The 16115-nt window shown below is 38.9% G+C and overlaps 1 protein-coding gene across 14 annotated transcripts in view; it reads right to left on the bottom strand.

The window, feature by feature from the left end:
• Positions 1-16115, bottom strand: part of BRSK2 (BR serine/threonine kinase 2) — a 520033-nt gene that overhangs the window by 75569 nt on the left and 428349 nt on the right. For all 14 annotated transcript variants that reach the window (XM_042478053.1, XM_042478062.1, XM_042478000.1 and 11 more), the window contains exons 6-9: positions 13984-14017; positions 10612-10680; positions 7806-7952; positions 329-360 (exon numbers count right to left, since the gene is read on the bottom strand). In XM_042478053.1, the coding sequence (XP_042333987.1) occupies positions 329-360; positions 7806-7952; positions 10612-10680; positions 13984-14017 (282 nt within the window). The remainder of the gene's footprint in view (positions 1-328; positions 361-7805; positions 7953-10611; positions 10681-13983; positions 14018-16115) is intronic.

Below are 16115 nucleotides of genomic sequence, written 5' to 3'. Positions count from 1 at the left end.
ACACACTTTGCTTGCAGATGTTTTATTGTTTGTGTGTGTTTTTGGCTTAAAATGTCATAAAGATGCTCACATGTTTCCTCTGTTATTTTTATGAGGGTTACTGTAATTGTGTTTGGATAGAATGGAAAGAAGGAGAGTAGTGGATACAGGCCTCTGACAGTACTGCTCTAATCTGTGGATAAGGGAGGGAAGTGGTGTTTTAGTTCTTATGGTTTCTCATATTGGAATCTTAGGGCAAATTAACCAAAGTTAATTTATAAGTCCATAGTTTCCACAAAAATCATAAACTTCAAGATAGCTTTTCAAACTTCAGAGAAATGTTACTTACATATACCATATGTGCTTCTGAATGTGTTCTAGCTACAAGGAAAAGAGAAAACAAAAGGAATGAGTACAACACAAAATACCCAGTGCCTTTATTATACTACTGAGGATTGTGTTTTCTAGTCTAGTTAACACTGAAGAACAGAAAGATGAATCAGAAGTGAACCAAAAATAAAGAATGTGAATCAGAATGATCCTAGTCTAGGGGCAGGCAACTACTGAAGTGAAGGGGAATATATTCCACCACATAGGAGGCCTTAGAGGACCATCCGCCATCCACCATACTTGTGTCTATTAACCCCTTTCTCAAATTTAAGCTATAATGAAGCTGTATATGCCCTTCACTAGGTAAAGTTAACACCAAGACTCACCCTGCTAGGTACTGGACTGCATGCAAAAAAAGATGTTTTGCAACAGCAAGTCTAGCACCATAGAATTTCTCACTCAAATCATCTAGTAGATGAGGTACAGGAATCAATTATACATAATTACCACCATCTTCGCTTCATCTGTTGATAACATCTGTAGGTTGTATTTGTAATACAAAGAGGACTGGCAATTTTCCTGGTTCCCTCTCCCAGGTGAAATCCTGTTTCTTTCAGATCTGTATCCTAATCACTTTTGGCTGTTGATCGGCATCATAATATTCCTTCTTGCCCCTCTACCTGCCTCCACTGGAGGCTGGGGAGGGGAAAGACGTGCCAAAACTTGCATGAGATACAGAGATTTCTTAGCAACATGGTACCTAAACTGACTGGGAAGCTGACAAGTCCAAGGACTGAAACAGTCAAGGTCTTTACCACAAAACAAAGCAACTATAAATAGGATTGCAGTAGCAGTCATCACCCTATGCTAAAACGACATGCAAAAGTTTTCTTGTGGTGTCAAAAATAATCAGGCCACAAGCAAAACTCTCTCCTTTTCTCCATGAAAGTCAAACATAACACTTGATATACCCAAGCAAGAAGTTGTCTAACAGAGGAAGCAGACTATTTGCTGGATTGTGATTACAACTGAACACAACTAAAAACAAATTGATGAGCCTGCAAGACAGTATGAGTGCAGGTAGTGTACTGTGCAGATAGGCTTTTATAAGGTGAGATCTTATAACTGGAGCAATGGGTAGGCCCAGTTGGCTGAAGAGTAGGATTAGAGACCCAAAAAACTGGGCAAAAAGAACCAAAGAAACTGTCCTGCTCTCCTTACTTTTCACTTCATTTCCAGACTAATGAGAACTCTTGAGGTGAAACATGTGTATGAATATGTGAGAGAAAAGGAGGAAGAAACTTGACACAAGACTGCTTTGAGACTGAGCGGAGGCGGCTCACACAGACACTGAGAGAATCAAAGGCTTCTGGGTATTATATAACATTCACCTTGGAAAGCTAGTCTGAGCAGACTTTTTTTTAATGAGGTGGCTTGTTCGGTGTGTCAGGGATTTTCCTAAATCAAAAGTGTCTTAAATAGAAGTCAGAACAGTCAGAATTGAAAATGGATAAGAGTCTCCTTTAAAAAGTAAAGGAAAACATTAAGGCTTCTCCTCCTAATTAGGTAGCAAACATATCCTAACTCACTTTGGAGATATGTGTGGTTTTCATCAAACATTTCAATGTGATAAGCTCCTCTCATTCAACTAAAGGTGCGATGGCTGAACTTTTTGGATCATACTAGTGGACAAGAACATCTCCTCTTCAAACAACTATTTCTCATTTAAACTTCACAAGAACCCATTTACAGAAATTAAAGAAAGGAAGAGAATATGCAAATCCCCAGGGCTGAAAACTCCTCCAGTCATGAAAGATCACAGTCACAGTGGTCCCCAAACTGTGCTCTTTAAGAGATTTTGGACTTCATCTCCGAGTCTGGGTTTCTGGGAGCTGAAGTCCAAAATTTCTTAAAGAGCACAGTTTGGGGACCACTGGTCTAACATATCTTCTATGCAGGCATCCTTAACAAAACTATCATGTTGATTGTGTTGCAATTATATCCTTCCTTTCCTTCACAGCAATCAAGGCTGCTTCTGCACTGCAGAAATAATTCAGTTTGCCACCACTTTAGCTGCCATGGCTCAACACTATGGGATTTGTAGTTTGTTGTGGCACCAGAACTCTCTGACAGAGAAGGGTAAATATCTCACAAAACCACAAAAGACCCAGACTTCCATAGAACTGAGCCTTGGTAAAGTGATGTCAAACTGCATTATTTCTGTAGTGCAGATTGGGGCCAAATCAGTGTGCTGTGTATAAAGATCAATCAAGGTCCGCCTTCCAAGGCCTAAACTGATTTACTGTTGACAGACTTTTATTGAGACACAGTGGTGCTTTCTGCACCGCCATTTGGGACGTCCTCCGGACGTCGCATTTTAAAAAAGGGGCGTCTCTTATAGACGCCCCTGGGCCTAGTACGGACTCCGTCCGTACAAGATGGCGCTGGCCCTTCTACATGGCCGGCGCCATCTTTGCGTATCGGGACGCTGAGCGTCCGTACGCGTGCCGCCGCTTGTGACGTAGCGAGCGCGCCCCTGGCGCTCGCTACATCGCAAATGCGACTCTAAAGAAGCTCATTTGGGTTCTTTTTCGTCCGTGCGGGAGTCGGGCCGTGTGAAGGCTCCGCTCCCCCGCCGACCTACGGCGGCAGACCACCGCAAAGCAGCGGTCTGTACCCCGCCCTAGATTTTATATTTGATACATGTTTTATACTGAAGAGATATTCTCACCTAGATATTGTGGTTGGGAATAAATTCATTTCTTTACCACTGTGTTTTTACTTTCAGAAACAACTTGGCACATTAAGAATTTGTTTGCAAAGTTCTTGATGGATTGCTTTATGTCCATCAAGAAAAAAAGCACACCCATTAATGATTTGTAATAAGAGTGCAGATGACAGGCCCTTTATACATCTGCTTCTTTCCCAAGGCTTCCCAGATAATATCAGAAAAACTGCCATCACGGCTGAGGTGATCATTTCAAAGCCAAACATGTCTGTAGTAGTTTACAAGCCAGAGGATGTTGTAAGGCACCTGAGTTAAGGCAGAAAAATTCTGACCCACCCTATAAAGCAAAGGTCTCACTTTCATGTAATTTTAGGCTTTACCTTGCACAGTCCCTCACTATTAGCTATGTTGGCTAGGGTTGATGGAAGTTGTAAGCTAAAAAATATGTGAAGTGTGACAGTTGCCTGCTGTTCCCTTCTATTTCTATTTCTTAAAAAGAAACATTTCAAGCTATATATTGTTACACTAAATTGTTGATAAATCATCTTAAAGTATACTTAAAGCATTGTCATTAAAATATTTTAATGTTTAGGGTTTTTTTGTTTTGTTTTCTAGTTGTGGGTATGTAGTTTCCTAGGAGAAAAAATCAGCCTCTATGCATTTCAGGAGCAAACCATATTTATGAGCAGATAAATGGGGCTCAAGAGTACCTTCCTCCCTAGCATCAAACTTCAAACTCCCTCAGAATGATGTTTTCTCCTCATTCTGCTTTTTAAGAACTGCTGCACTCTTGTGTCTACTATCCATTCCACTGAGGGCTCTCTGTTTCCCTCTAGAGTGGGACTGCTCATGTCCAAAAGAAGAACTCTGTGCATGATCTTTGCTCTTTATAGACTGGCAGGTTGAAGGGAATGACTGCATTGCTTGGATGTAATTTTAAATCATAAGAGGTTGCTGTTGGCCTTTAAGCCACTGCATGTCAAGGACTGCCTACTGGTTAGGGTTGCCAGATGTCTGGGCTTGGCCCAGAATCTGCAGTTTTCATGAACCATCAGCAAACAGGAGAGGAGGGTGCATATTTTCTAAGTTTGGTGGGCTCAGCAACAGGGAAGCGGAAAGAGCTGAGTGCAAATCTCCAGTTCAGCTTGAAGAACAGCAGTTTGCTCCAATTTACAAGTCTTAAATGATTTATTGCTGCAACTTGCAAAGACTCTTCAAGAAGTCTATGAATTTAGTTTGCGTACTCTTTCCCTCCTAGTAATTGTGGTCACAGAGCTGATGCTCCATTCCACTCCACTTCCACTTTTTGCCTAGTAGTAGATAGGCTAGATTAAAAGTTATTTATTCTTTCTCCCTAAATAAGTGAGAAGGAAAAATCCCCCTCTCATTTCCCCTTGATTTAGGAACATCCACTTTAGTTAAATCTTTATTTCCAAACAGGGAGCTGTGAGTTCTCTCTCTTTGTGTTAGAATGAAATCTGAGCAACTGTGGTTGGTACTTAATCCATAATGTTTAACTGCATCACTGGGGCTGTCCCTAGATCTCAGGTGTTGGCTTGAGATCATCCTGAACTGACACTCTTACTACTGCTACCCCTGGAAGGACAGTACAGAACCCCCATTCTAAGTAGTTGAGAATATTTCAGGTCATGAAGGTGCAGGGATAGGGAACCTCTGCCCAATTCAGCCTGCCAGGCATTCTAGAAATGAGCAGGAAACCCTCTCTTATCTCCAATCAGTGATTGAGGATAAGAGTTTTCACAATTCAGTGCTAGAAGTTTTTTTTTTACAAGAAGTAGTTTTCAACAGTTTTGCTGTTGCTGCAAAGAGGTTCCAGACTTATATCTGCAAAGTGGCATGCTACATGATGAAAATTAGGACTCTGTCACTCAGCTAAGTACTGTATCACAGAATTTTCAGTCGTCATCTTCAGTGTGGTACAACAGGGAAAATAAATAAAATATCGTTATCTGGGCTGCAGAGAGGTTGTGGTTTGTATCCTTGTGGAGGCCTCCTGAATGACAAGTTTAAACGTGACTGGCCAGCAAGCCCCCCTTTGGTGGATCTTTTTTCTTTTCTTTCTGTGGGGGCAGGGGTGGAATCTGTGAGGGAACTGGACAAAAGTATTGTCTATCTGTGTAAATGGTGTATGTGTGCTTGTAAAAGAGATATATATATATCAATCCAGTATAAATGTGTGAAAATGTCAAGGGGCAACTCACTGTGGCATGCAACCCTTTTACTTCAGGCAGCACCAACCACCACTGATTGTTATTTGAATTTAATTGAACTGAAATATTATGATGATATCATACATGCCTGCTTGCCGCTGCCAAAAAGCTCCCTTCTTTTTTGTTCCAAAAGAGGCAGTAATTAATTAAAGCTTTGTTGCTTTTCATCTACTTTAAAGTGACAAGGAAGGGTTACAGGAGGGCAACTGATTCTGACAAGGAGAAGACTTCAGGCTTTTGCTGTGCAATGTAAAAGAGGGTGATCCTCACTGGGAATTAATCACATTCCTTCTGCCTTCATTTAAAATGCTGCATTAAAATGTGTTGAAGTGACAAAGGCATTTAACAGGCCATCCTAAAGGCAAATTCTCCCTCTGCTAGTGCAGAGTTTAATGCCATTTAGGAGATAATAGTTCAAAACAAAATGGCATTTTATCACCTGGCCCAGTTTAGCATGTTAACGACATGCATGACAAAAACAAGCTTTAGAGGAGTAGATCTCCCAGTATATGTATGCAGAATACAGAATGACTTGTTTCATGGCATTTGGTTCATACAATCCTTTGCTGGTTGCTGAAGCCTGGTTTATTCTGGCAAGTTTTGGTTATACAGTGCACCCTTCCCTTACACGGGGATCTGTTCCGGAACACACACACCCCCCCATGTAAGGGAAAAATGCATATGCTTGAGCTCCATTGGAAGTAATGGGGCTCGTTCCCGCAGTGTGCTGTGTGCGTTGCAGGTGCGCACCCCATTACTTCTTCCAGGGTGTGCCAGTGGTTTTTTTGGTGTGGCTTCCAGCATATGCTGGAAGCCGCGTAAGGCACGCCTGTGTATAATAGGGGTGCACTGTATATAGCAGATGTTATATGGTTGGCTTTAACTGTTCACTCTGCCTGGAATCTCACTGGTGCATTAGACTTGTAGCAGCACTTTCTACAGTGTCATGTAGTAGTGATGAGGGATGGCAGAATTTATCTGTTAGCTTCCAACAACCTATTTACCCAGTGCCTCATTTCCTGCGAGACCACTGTGTCTGCCACCTTTTCTGTCTCCTCCCTCTGCCTACACTGGTGTATGCTGGACCCTGATTCCTGGATGATTTTATTGAAATAGTAATTTTTACATGGTATAAGCTTCCTGCAGTTAATCTTATATACCAGAATGGTAGGGTATATGTGGGTGACTAAATTACTAACTATTGTTGTGTGCCTTCAAATCATTCTGACTTATGATGACCCTAAGGTGAACCTATCACAGGGTTTTATTGGCAAAATATGTTCAGAAGGGGTTTGCTCTTGCCTTCCTCTGCGGTTGAGAGAATGTGACTTTCAGAAGGTCATGCAGAGGGTTTCCATGGCTGAGTGGAGATTCAAACCCTGGTCTCTGGAGTTGTAATCTAACATTCAAACCACCACACCACACTAGTCCAAAGTCCCTGGAAGGCACCAAGTTGGAGAAGCCTCTCTTAATCTAGTGAAAATATATTTTTTAAAACTTTATTTTTATTAATAAATAACATTCATTAATTTGCATAAGAACCAGTGTTAGAAGAATCATAGACTTGGAAGAGACTGCAAAGGCCATCCAGTCCATGATTCTATGATTCTATGAAATGCAAAGAACTGAAACGTAGAGTTTGGAAGTAACATGTTAAACATAATGAGATTGCTTTTTGGGAGGATGGACTGTGAGGGCAAATATTTTTACTTTTAAAACACTTTTAAAAGGCAAATGTTAGATTTTTTGGTCACTTTGTTGAAATTATGGCCCCATACAGACAGGTCAAAATAAAGCTGCTTCAGGTCACATTGGAGGTATGGTCTTTAAATGATCCTAAGAGACCAGAAGCCACGGCAAAGCCATTCTCCAGTCCTAAGGAGTGGAGCGCAGCTTTGGTGCAGCTTCTGACCTCTTAAGATGCATCTGTAATTTAAACAGCTTACCTCCAAAGTGACCCGAAGCAGCTTTATTTTGGCAGTCTGTATGGGGCCTATGTTACTTCTTACTTTTAACTATGGTCTAACTTATAAAATGTAATGCCTGAAAGTGACATGCTGCTTTTTAAAAGTAACAATTCCAAGCTCCTCTGAAACTTCTGCATGCTGGAAATTCTACCCAAGCTTTCACTGGTTTCTAAAATTTCATCTCTAACTCAGTATATAGATCCAAATTTATCTTCACACAATAACTAGAACTTTATATTATTTAAACAATTAAATCAACTAATTTAAATCAAAATGCCTTTTTTAAAAAAGAAGAAATGGTAATATTCTGCTTCCGTATTAAAATTTAGTTAATTGGCATTATCTAAAAATACATTCTTTAGACTAGCCTCCCCCAACTGGGGACTCTCCAGATGTTTTGGTTTGTAACTTTCACCTTCCCAGATTAGCCCCAGCAGATTAGCTGAGGCTGCAGGAAGCTTTGGTCCAAAAATTCTGGAGGGAATCAAACTAGGGCATATCAATTTAGAGAAAGGCAATGGGTGTTTTGGAATGCAGAAGCTCTGAGATCTGCAATGGATGTCGTCTTACCGTCAGCCGTTTCGAGGCATCCACTTCAATCATCCCCCGTAGGAGATTCTGACAGTCTGGTGGGATGAAATGTGGCATATGGAACACACCACGTTTCACTTTCTCTAGCAGCTGCCGCAAGTTATCGTCATCGAATGGCAGGGCACCCTGGAGCAACATGGCCAAGGGAGAGGAGACAAAAGTAAAAGAAACAAGGAAGGAAGTGAGTAGATATTGAGCAAATCCCAAGAAAAAGACAGTGGAGAAAAAATCTGAAATATTAAGTAGTTTGGAATATAGACAAAGACTGAGAGAAAGAAAAAAAAATCTAGTGTCACATATCAATATTTTTTTAACTATTCCAGCACAGAAAATAAAGCCTAGTTAGTGTGTAGTTAATTATTTTGAATTTTAATTAGCCAGTAAGGAAAAGAACATAACCATGACTGGTTTTCAGGAAAAGTATCTATAAATATAAAGAACTGCTCTGTTTCAACAGAACTGTTAGTTGTACTTGAAAGGATCTGGTCTGCTGGCAGTTCTCTTGGGCAAAGTCTCAGCAGAGAATGTGTTTATTTACTCTGCCATTCTAATCTCCTCTAGATATATTTATACCAAACACTAATAGTATGCTGTTCAGGATCAGAGTTTTTCACCTCAGAATGTCCAAAGGCCAGAAGGAACTGTAACTGACAAGTATGTAACTTGGTTTCATGAGTAGTAGTAATAATAAAAAGTATTATAGTGTTTTTACTCAGAATATTCAGTTCAGAGATTCCAACTCCTTATTCCAACTCAACAGCTGGATCTATTTTTCTAATATATACTGTTTTGAAGTTAGGCGTAATCTGCAATGAATGTACAGTCCTCAATTAACCTAAAATTAAGACGACAACCCACTAGATAAAATAATGGCAAGCTCAGAAACCTATGTAATATTAGATAACTGGTCTTTTTCTTATACTTGCCTTTAATATCCATGTGTGTGTGCTATCTGCATTTTTTAAATAACGAGGAAGTGAAAAGTCATACACTATTTTTGTAAACAGTTTTAATTATATGTCCATACATCTGATTTATATTACATAATTTAAATCTGTCAGCAAAATCTGAATAGTTACAGTTGTTCAGTAACATCTCTGGCATCAATACCCTTGATCTGAAAACTAAAACAACGACATTCAAATACTACTATGGGTACAATCCAGAAGTATAACTAAGGCATGAAAATGTCCACAGTTATACTTAGATAATTAATGCAGCACAATAATGCTTCAAGGCATAAAACTCATTGTTTTGGTATATCTAGCATGACACATTTCTATGCTTTTATGTATATATCTTGAGAACTAGCATGGTGTAGTGGTTTAAGCGCTGGAGATCATGGTTCAATTTCCTGTTTGGCTATGGAAACCCATTGGGTGACCTTGGTGAGTCGCACACTCTCAGTCCCAGAAAACGGTGTGATAGTTTCACCCTAGGAACATTTGAAGTCAGAAATTATTTTGAAGGCACACAACAACAACAACAACAATGTATATTCCCCTATGACAGATAAAAAGGTTAATATGGAGAAGAATACTGAGCTTCCCAGCAACGGTTTTGAGATTTACATTTTTGAAGTTACAAGTTCATAATACAAAAATATCCTGCAAGTTCTTTTTCAGTTATTATTATTATTATTATTTTATTTTCCTATATCTCACCTTTCTTTCAAGATAGGGACTCAAAGCGGCTGATTTCTCTCTCACACATACCCTAGTATGAGTGAGGCAGGGGGAACAGAGGTGCTTCTTGATATTTCTAATGTAACACCACTGAAATAATACTTTAGTAACAAGAGATGTGGTGGTTAAGATGCTGACTCTGTTGATTGCAAGATCGCCAGGTTGGCAGCTTGAGGCCCAGGTGTCGCATGATGGGGTGAACTCCCATCACTAGTCCCAGCTTCTGCCAACCTAGCAGTTCGAAAGCATGCAGATGCAAGTAGATAATTAGGTACCACTTCGGTGGGAAGGTAAACAGTGTTCTGTGCAATCATGCTGGCCACATGATCACAGAGTCGTTTCTGACAATGCTGGCTCTTCGGCTTAGTAACAGAGATGAGCACTGCCCCAATGGTCGGACACGACAACCTTGTCAATGGGGAATGCCTTTACCTAACAATACAACACATACTGTTGTATCATAACATTTACCACAGACTTAATACACGATTACACCAGTATCCTGTGTTCATAACCCTCCATGTCATCCGAATTGAGAGCTGGGGGGGGGGATATCAAAGAAAGTAATCCATCAGGCATGTATTTTTCAGATCTGAACACTTGAGTGGTAAAGAACTGAAATTATTAAGATTAACTATTAAGATGATAAAAGCTCCACAAAATATCCCTTTTCACAATCTCATTTGCCTTTTGGAAGCTTTAATTACTTTGGACAAAATAATTGCTACTTACGAAAAAGTATCTGGCTGATGTTGACAATTTACATAGAGAAAAATGAATCATGGGATTTCATTAATAGTGGATTGTCTAAAAAAACCCTCAGTGACAAAAACTAATCCCCATTATAAGATAATTTAGAAAAACGTTTTCACTTGCTAAATCCTTCCATTTACGCACGGATCAGTATTTCAAAGAAGCGGGAAAATATTTGTCATGAGTTTCCACTGTGGGAAAGATGCAAATAATATAATTTGGGATTTACAGAGGAAAAAGAAAGAGAAGAAATGAACTCTTCAAATATGCAGATGACATCAAGATCTAACTGTAAAAAACAGAGCAAACTTTAAAAATAATAATGTGCAGTGTAGATGATGACTCACCACTAACAATGCAAATAAAATAACTCCACAGCTCCAGACATCTGCTTTTCTGCCATCATATTTTTCTCCCTGTGTAAAATGCAAATAGGAAATGTCACTGAAGGCTGTTAGAGAAATAACATTCAGGTGCCCTAGAATTCAATGGGAAGGAACAATAAAAAGTTCTTGTCCGTCCCAACAAATAAGAATACATTATATAAATCTCAAATATTGCACAAAAGATGGCTCTGTGTTAAACTGCAGAATACCTATGGTGCATCTATCCAGGTATGTTATATCATATCTGTGCATCTTTATGTGGAGACTGAGGAGTTTTATCAGACAAGGGAAACTGGAAGTATAATCCAATGGCAATCCTAATGCAATCATGGGGTTTAACATTATTGCGTGATAGACTACCACACGCAATTTCGGGCAATAAGAAGTCAGTCCGAATGCAATCATGTGGTTTCACATTATTGCGTGAGAAGTGATCACATGCAATTTTGGGCAATGGCAACCTATTTTCAGGCAATGGGAGTTCGAATGCAATTTGAATTCACGTAAATTCACTGAACTAGTGAATTCATCTGAATGCGTTCTGGCCCCACTTTATTTCATTCGAAATTAAGAGAAATTCCTCCTGTGTTATAAACTCCTGAGGTTGCATCTACATTTCAGAATTAATGCAGTTTGACACCAGTTTAACTGCTATGGCTCAATGCTATAGAATTCTTGGATTTGTTTTTTGTGAACTGTTTAGCCTCCTTTATCAAAGAGCTCTGGTGCCACAACAAACTACAAATCCCAGAATTCCATAGCATTGAGCCATGGCAATTAAAGTGGCATCAAACTGCATTAATCCTGCAATTTAGAATTAGATGCAGCCTTAGTCACTTACACCTGGTTGAAAAGGAAAAGTGGATGAGGAAAAAAAATACAACAATGGTAAATTCTGAGAATGGCCTGGATATTCTGGTGCGCATAGTGTATGCACATCATGAGGGAAAGGACACAAGAAAGTTATAGAAAATCCTATACAGAAACTCCAAAACTGGCGCATAATGTACAACAGGGGTAGGCAACTGTAGAGGAGGTAAGTACTGTTTTCTCTCTCATGATGCACTTGTTGGTTTCAGCATGCCACAAGTGAAGTTAATGTCACTTCCTACGCAGGGAGACAGACATCCTCCTTTTCCCAGTCATGTCCTACATTTCAACCTTCTGTACAGGAGGAGTTCTGAAACATCTTCCATTTTGACCATGACAAAGAAGCACAAGTTTATGTTTATATGTGTGCTTTTATTTTTCACTTGGTAATTTTTTTTAGCACACCCTACATTTTATGGTGCCTTGTCTTCTTATGTGGTTAGAAAATCTGGTCACCCTGATCCCTACTGGCATTTTGGCTGATTTTCAGCCATTTTTCTTTCTTTTCTTTTTTTTTATCTTCTTTTTTTTTGGGGGGGCTGCCACATTTGCAGGTGGTTTGTGGGGGCAGTGGGAACTCACCTGAAAATGGCCATCTGTCGGGAATGCTTTGATTTGGATTTCCTGCATGGCAGGGGGTTGGACTGGATGGCCGTGCGGTCTCTTCCAACTATGATTCTATGAATTAGCCCCTACACAATTGTGAGGGTGTCTGGGAGCTTTGGCAGACTTCGCTGCTCCTTCAGGGGCCACACCTAAGGGTTTGAAGGTGCCTGCAGCTCACAGGCCAGACTTTCTTCACCACTTAATGACAAAGATCAAGGGAATTTTTTTAAAAGTGTAAAAGAGAAAACCCAGAAATTTGAAACCAACAATGCCTTGTTACTTTTTACAGTGCTTTATAAATAAAGGTTAATAATAATAATAATAATAATAATAGTAATAATACTTTTTAAACTATCCCCTGTCAAAGAACTTGGATAACACATAAAGGCAACAACATCATATGTAACTTACTGGGTTTAATTACGGATTGCTCTTTTTTGCAAGTATGTATTAACCAGCAATAGTATTACTTTTCTGTGTAGCATGTAACATTCATTTATTCTTTTTTATGAGGAGGCTTTAAAAATGCTTTCTTGGACATTTTGAAATGTTACTATCCCTCCTCTTAATTCTGGCCATTTTTTTCACCTTTTGGAATGATTGTTGTTGTTAAAAGGAAATTAAAGTTAAAAGGGCAATAGAGTGAGCAATATAATGAGTTGCCTTATAATTTCCTACAGTGATAAAAGCAACATGTTACATTTTGGGGCTGTGCAATGAGCTAAATAACTATTTATTTTTAAATTATAACTGTCCAAAAATAACTTTTCTACTGTGAAACAAGGAACTATCTAGGGAACATGAATGGACATCTGTCGGGAATGCTATGGTTGAGATTTCCTGCATGGCAAGGGGGGTGGACTGGATGGCCCTTGCAGTCTCTTCCAACTCTACGATTCTATGAATATTAAGAATCATTGGGTTAAATCCAATTGTTAGTCCCAACTAGAGTAGACCTAATGAATGAATTATTTATTAAGCTGATATTCATATAAACTTATATAAACCCTGTGATCAAGTGGGTCTATGCTAGCTGGGACTATCAACCAGGTTTAGCTGACTCCACATCCTTCCCTATGATCCGAAGATTGCATGATTCTGGAGATACTCAATACTCAACATCTGAAATGTCACAGAGATTGTGAAGATTCAAGGCTCCCAGTTCTTTCTTTACAGCACTTGGAATTAGTTATATTTGCCAAATCATAACATTATAATTGAATTCTTTGTTGCTGGTATAAATGAAATTACTAGTCTTAATTAAAGGAAACCTACTGAATCAATTATTGAATTATAAGTTAATTATTGAATTATAAGTTTATATATATCCCACTAATTCAATTCTAGCAGAATTCTGGTAGAACATTTATATCTAGCACACTGAAGTTGTGAAACCTAACTTTACAATTGTTAATTGGGTCTCCAGATGGAATATAGTAGTATTTTGCTTACAAGTCACCAGGGGTGCAAACACATAGCCCTAAAGGAAGGAGACAGCTATCTCTTTTCTTCATCGGTACCAGTGTATTCAATGGTACTGTACATCAGGAACGGTATAGGAAATTGTGTGTCATTTTTCTTAGATGAAGTCTGGGCAGGCAAAATGGGATCCCCAAAAATACTGAAAATAGAATTCAAGCTAACAGCTGTAGTGCCTTCAACTGCTAGTATTTTTCTGTAAAGATCCTGTCATTCCGAAAAGTTGTACAACTTTTGTATTGCAGAGACAAGAAGACAATGTGGGCAAATATTTTGTGACATTGTTATGAACCATCCACCATTCCCCTAGTAATAGCAGAAATCAAGTTTGGCTGTTTTTATAAGGATTTTCAGAATAAGAATTTTAAGCTCACTTACCCGGATTACTTCTGGACAGGCATAATGCGGTGACCTGAAAGGCAAAACATGGTCCAGTGAGTGCAGGAGTCTGCCTTATATGTAATTATTATCTGCATAGTCCTTCAGAGCCAGCTATGTCAGTAGAGCAATTGCAGGAAATTCCAGAAAACATCCAGACTTGGGGTAAGGAATTCCAAGTACCAGAGTGGGGTGGAGGGGTTAATAATAATAATAACAACAACAAGGAAACCAGCAAATTAAGGATGTCAGATATCAGTTTGTTTGTTATCTTCCTGCTTGCCCATCTGCCCAAGGTACTTCTCTCTCCTTGGGTCAAGGATCTCACAGATACAGAAGCAACTATGCCACTGTGATGTGTATTAATCAGGACATTTCCTTTATGATTTTTATCATCTGAGAATAGAATATATCCTAACCAAGGGGAAAAGTGAATTCTTGTTCTAAGTAACTCAAATTCATACTCTTCAATGGCACTGTCTAATATCTCAAAACAATATCTTTCTTTTCATTTTTTTAAATCAACCATAATAGCTTGAGGAGCTGCGATTTCTACATATGGCCCACTGCAGCTGTGATTTAAAAAACTGGACAACAGCAACAACCCCCACCACCATAACATGTACTCAGACTACTGTTTGCTGCTGTGTTCCCTGCCTAGCAACTAATTGAAAAACAGTTCCCTGAAATCAATTATTTGTTCCAACCTGCCACATAATTTAGCATCCTAGAAATTATACAGCACCAGCTATTTGCTTTACAGCCTTCATTAGAAGCTGCCTGATAAAGCATGAGGGAGTGAAACAATTGTAATAATGTATGCAGATCTCAAACAACATTCTTTTTACCATCATGGCTGATTGGTAAGGCATGTTTATTGTGCATATACTCGTATGGCAGATAGCAAACTTGTATGGAAGGCATGAATGTTACACATTTATGTTAAACATTTATGAATAGATCTAGAATTGGCATATGGGCCATAGATTGGCATGTGGAACTAGATTGGCCAAGTACAGAATTACGGAATGTTAAAGCACATAGTGCTAGCAATTAATCCCTACAGCAATGCTATTCAGAGTGGTATCTGGGGACTGGTGCTGGTCCATGAGCCATTGGCAGCCAGTCTGCAGTGAATTTCCAAGAAAGAAAGAAACAGCTGCATTCAAGAAAAAAGCCCATCATATGGCTTAAGAAGCCCCGGTTTATGGTATCATTTATGTATTAACACTGAGCAGCACTGAATTTCCAGACTATATTAGAGGTGGCATTGGAGACACATAAACCGAATCACCCACTTGTTTAAAATAAAGTTTATTAATATAAAACATACACTATAAAATTCTAAAATCAAACATACAACTACAATCAAGTTTCCAAATGATAATCAAAAATTCTTCAAAATACATCAAAGTAAATTTCTTAACTTTCTAAATTTCAGCATATATATTCCTTTCTATTTTTCAATTTCCTTCCTTTCTTTATCTTGCATAATCTTCCTTAATCCGTCCTTCCATTTCTACTTCCCCTTCCTTTCTCTTTCATTTATCTTCTCTCCTTTCACCCCTCTCAAAACTTTCTCACTTCTCCATCTCTACCCTTCTTCTTTCTTTCCTTACCCCTTCTCCTACCTTCACTCACATATTCTAACCATCTTCCAACTTTCTTTCCTCCTTCTGTCTATCATACTTACTGACTTCCTCTTCCTTTGATCTCTGTTTTCCTACTTCATCCTTAACTCATGATCTATCGCTAAAGTCACCCACTTTTAAAAAATCAAAACACCCATGGTTTGTAAGCTTGTGATCTGGGGTAAGTTGGATCACAGGGGAAGGGATTAAATATATCCCTTCCCCAAGGAAGAAATAAAAGATTTAAGGAAGAGGAACATGAACCAAGACAATAACATGGGATATGGTATAAAAAACTTTCCACAAAGGGTTGTGAGTCTAAATCAAATTGCTGAACTTTTTCTGCAAATGTTTTCATTCAGAACTCAAGGGAGAATATGTAAATGGATCATCTGCATGAAATCTTGTTTGTCCTTTATGCCGAAATAAACCAATCTGATATTATTATATCCATAGAGCTGTACAAGTGATTTGAAGAAATTCCAACTAACAAAGTTAATC

This window comes from Sceloporus undulatus, chromosome 1, assembly GCF_019175285.1.
Source record: "Sceloporus undulatus isolate JIND9_A2432 ecotype Alabama chromosome 1, SceUnd_v1.1, whole genome shotgun sequence".
Lineage (NCBI taxonomy): Eukaryota > Metazoa > Chordata > Lepidosauria > Squamata > Phrynosomatidae > Sceloporus > Sceloporus undulatus.
Note: the sequence above shows the minus strand (reverse complement) of the source record. Positions and strands in the feature narration are given on the sequence as shown.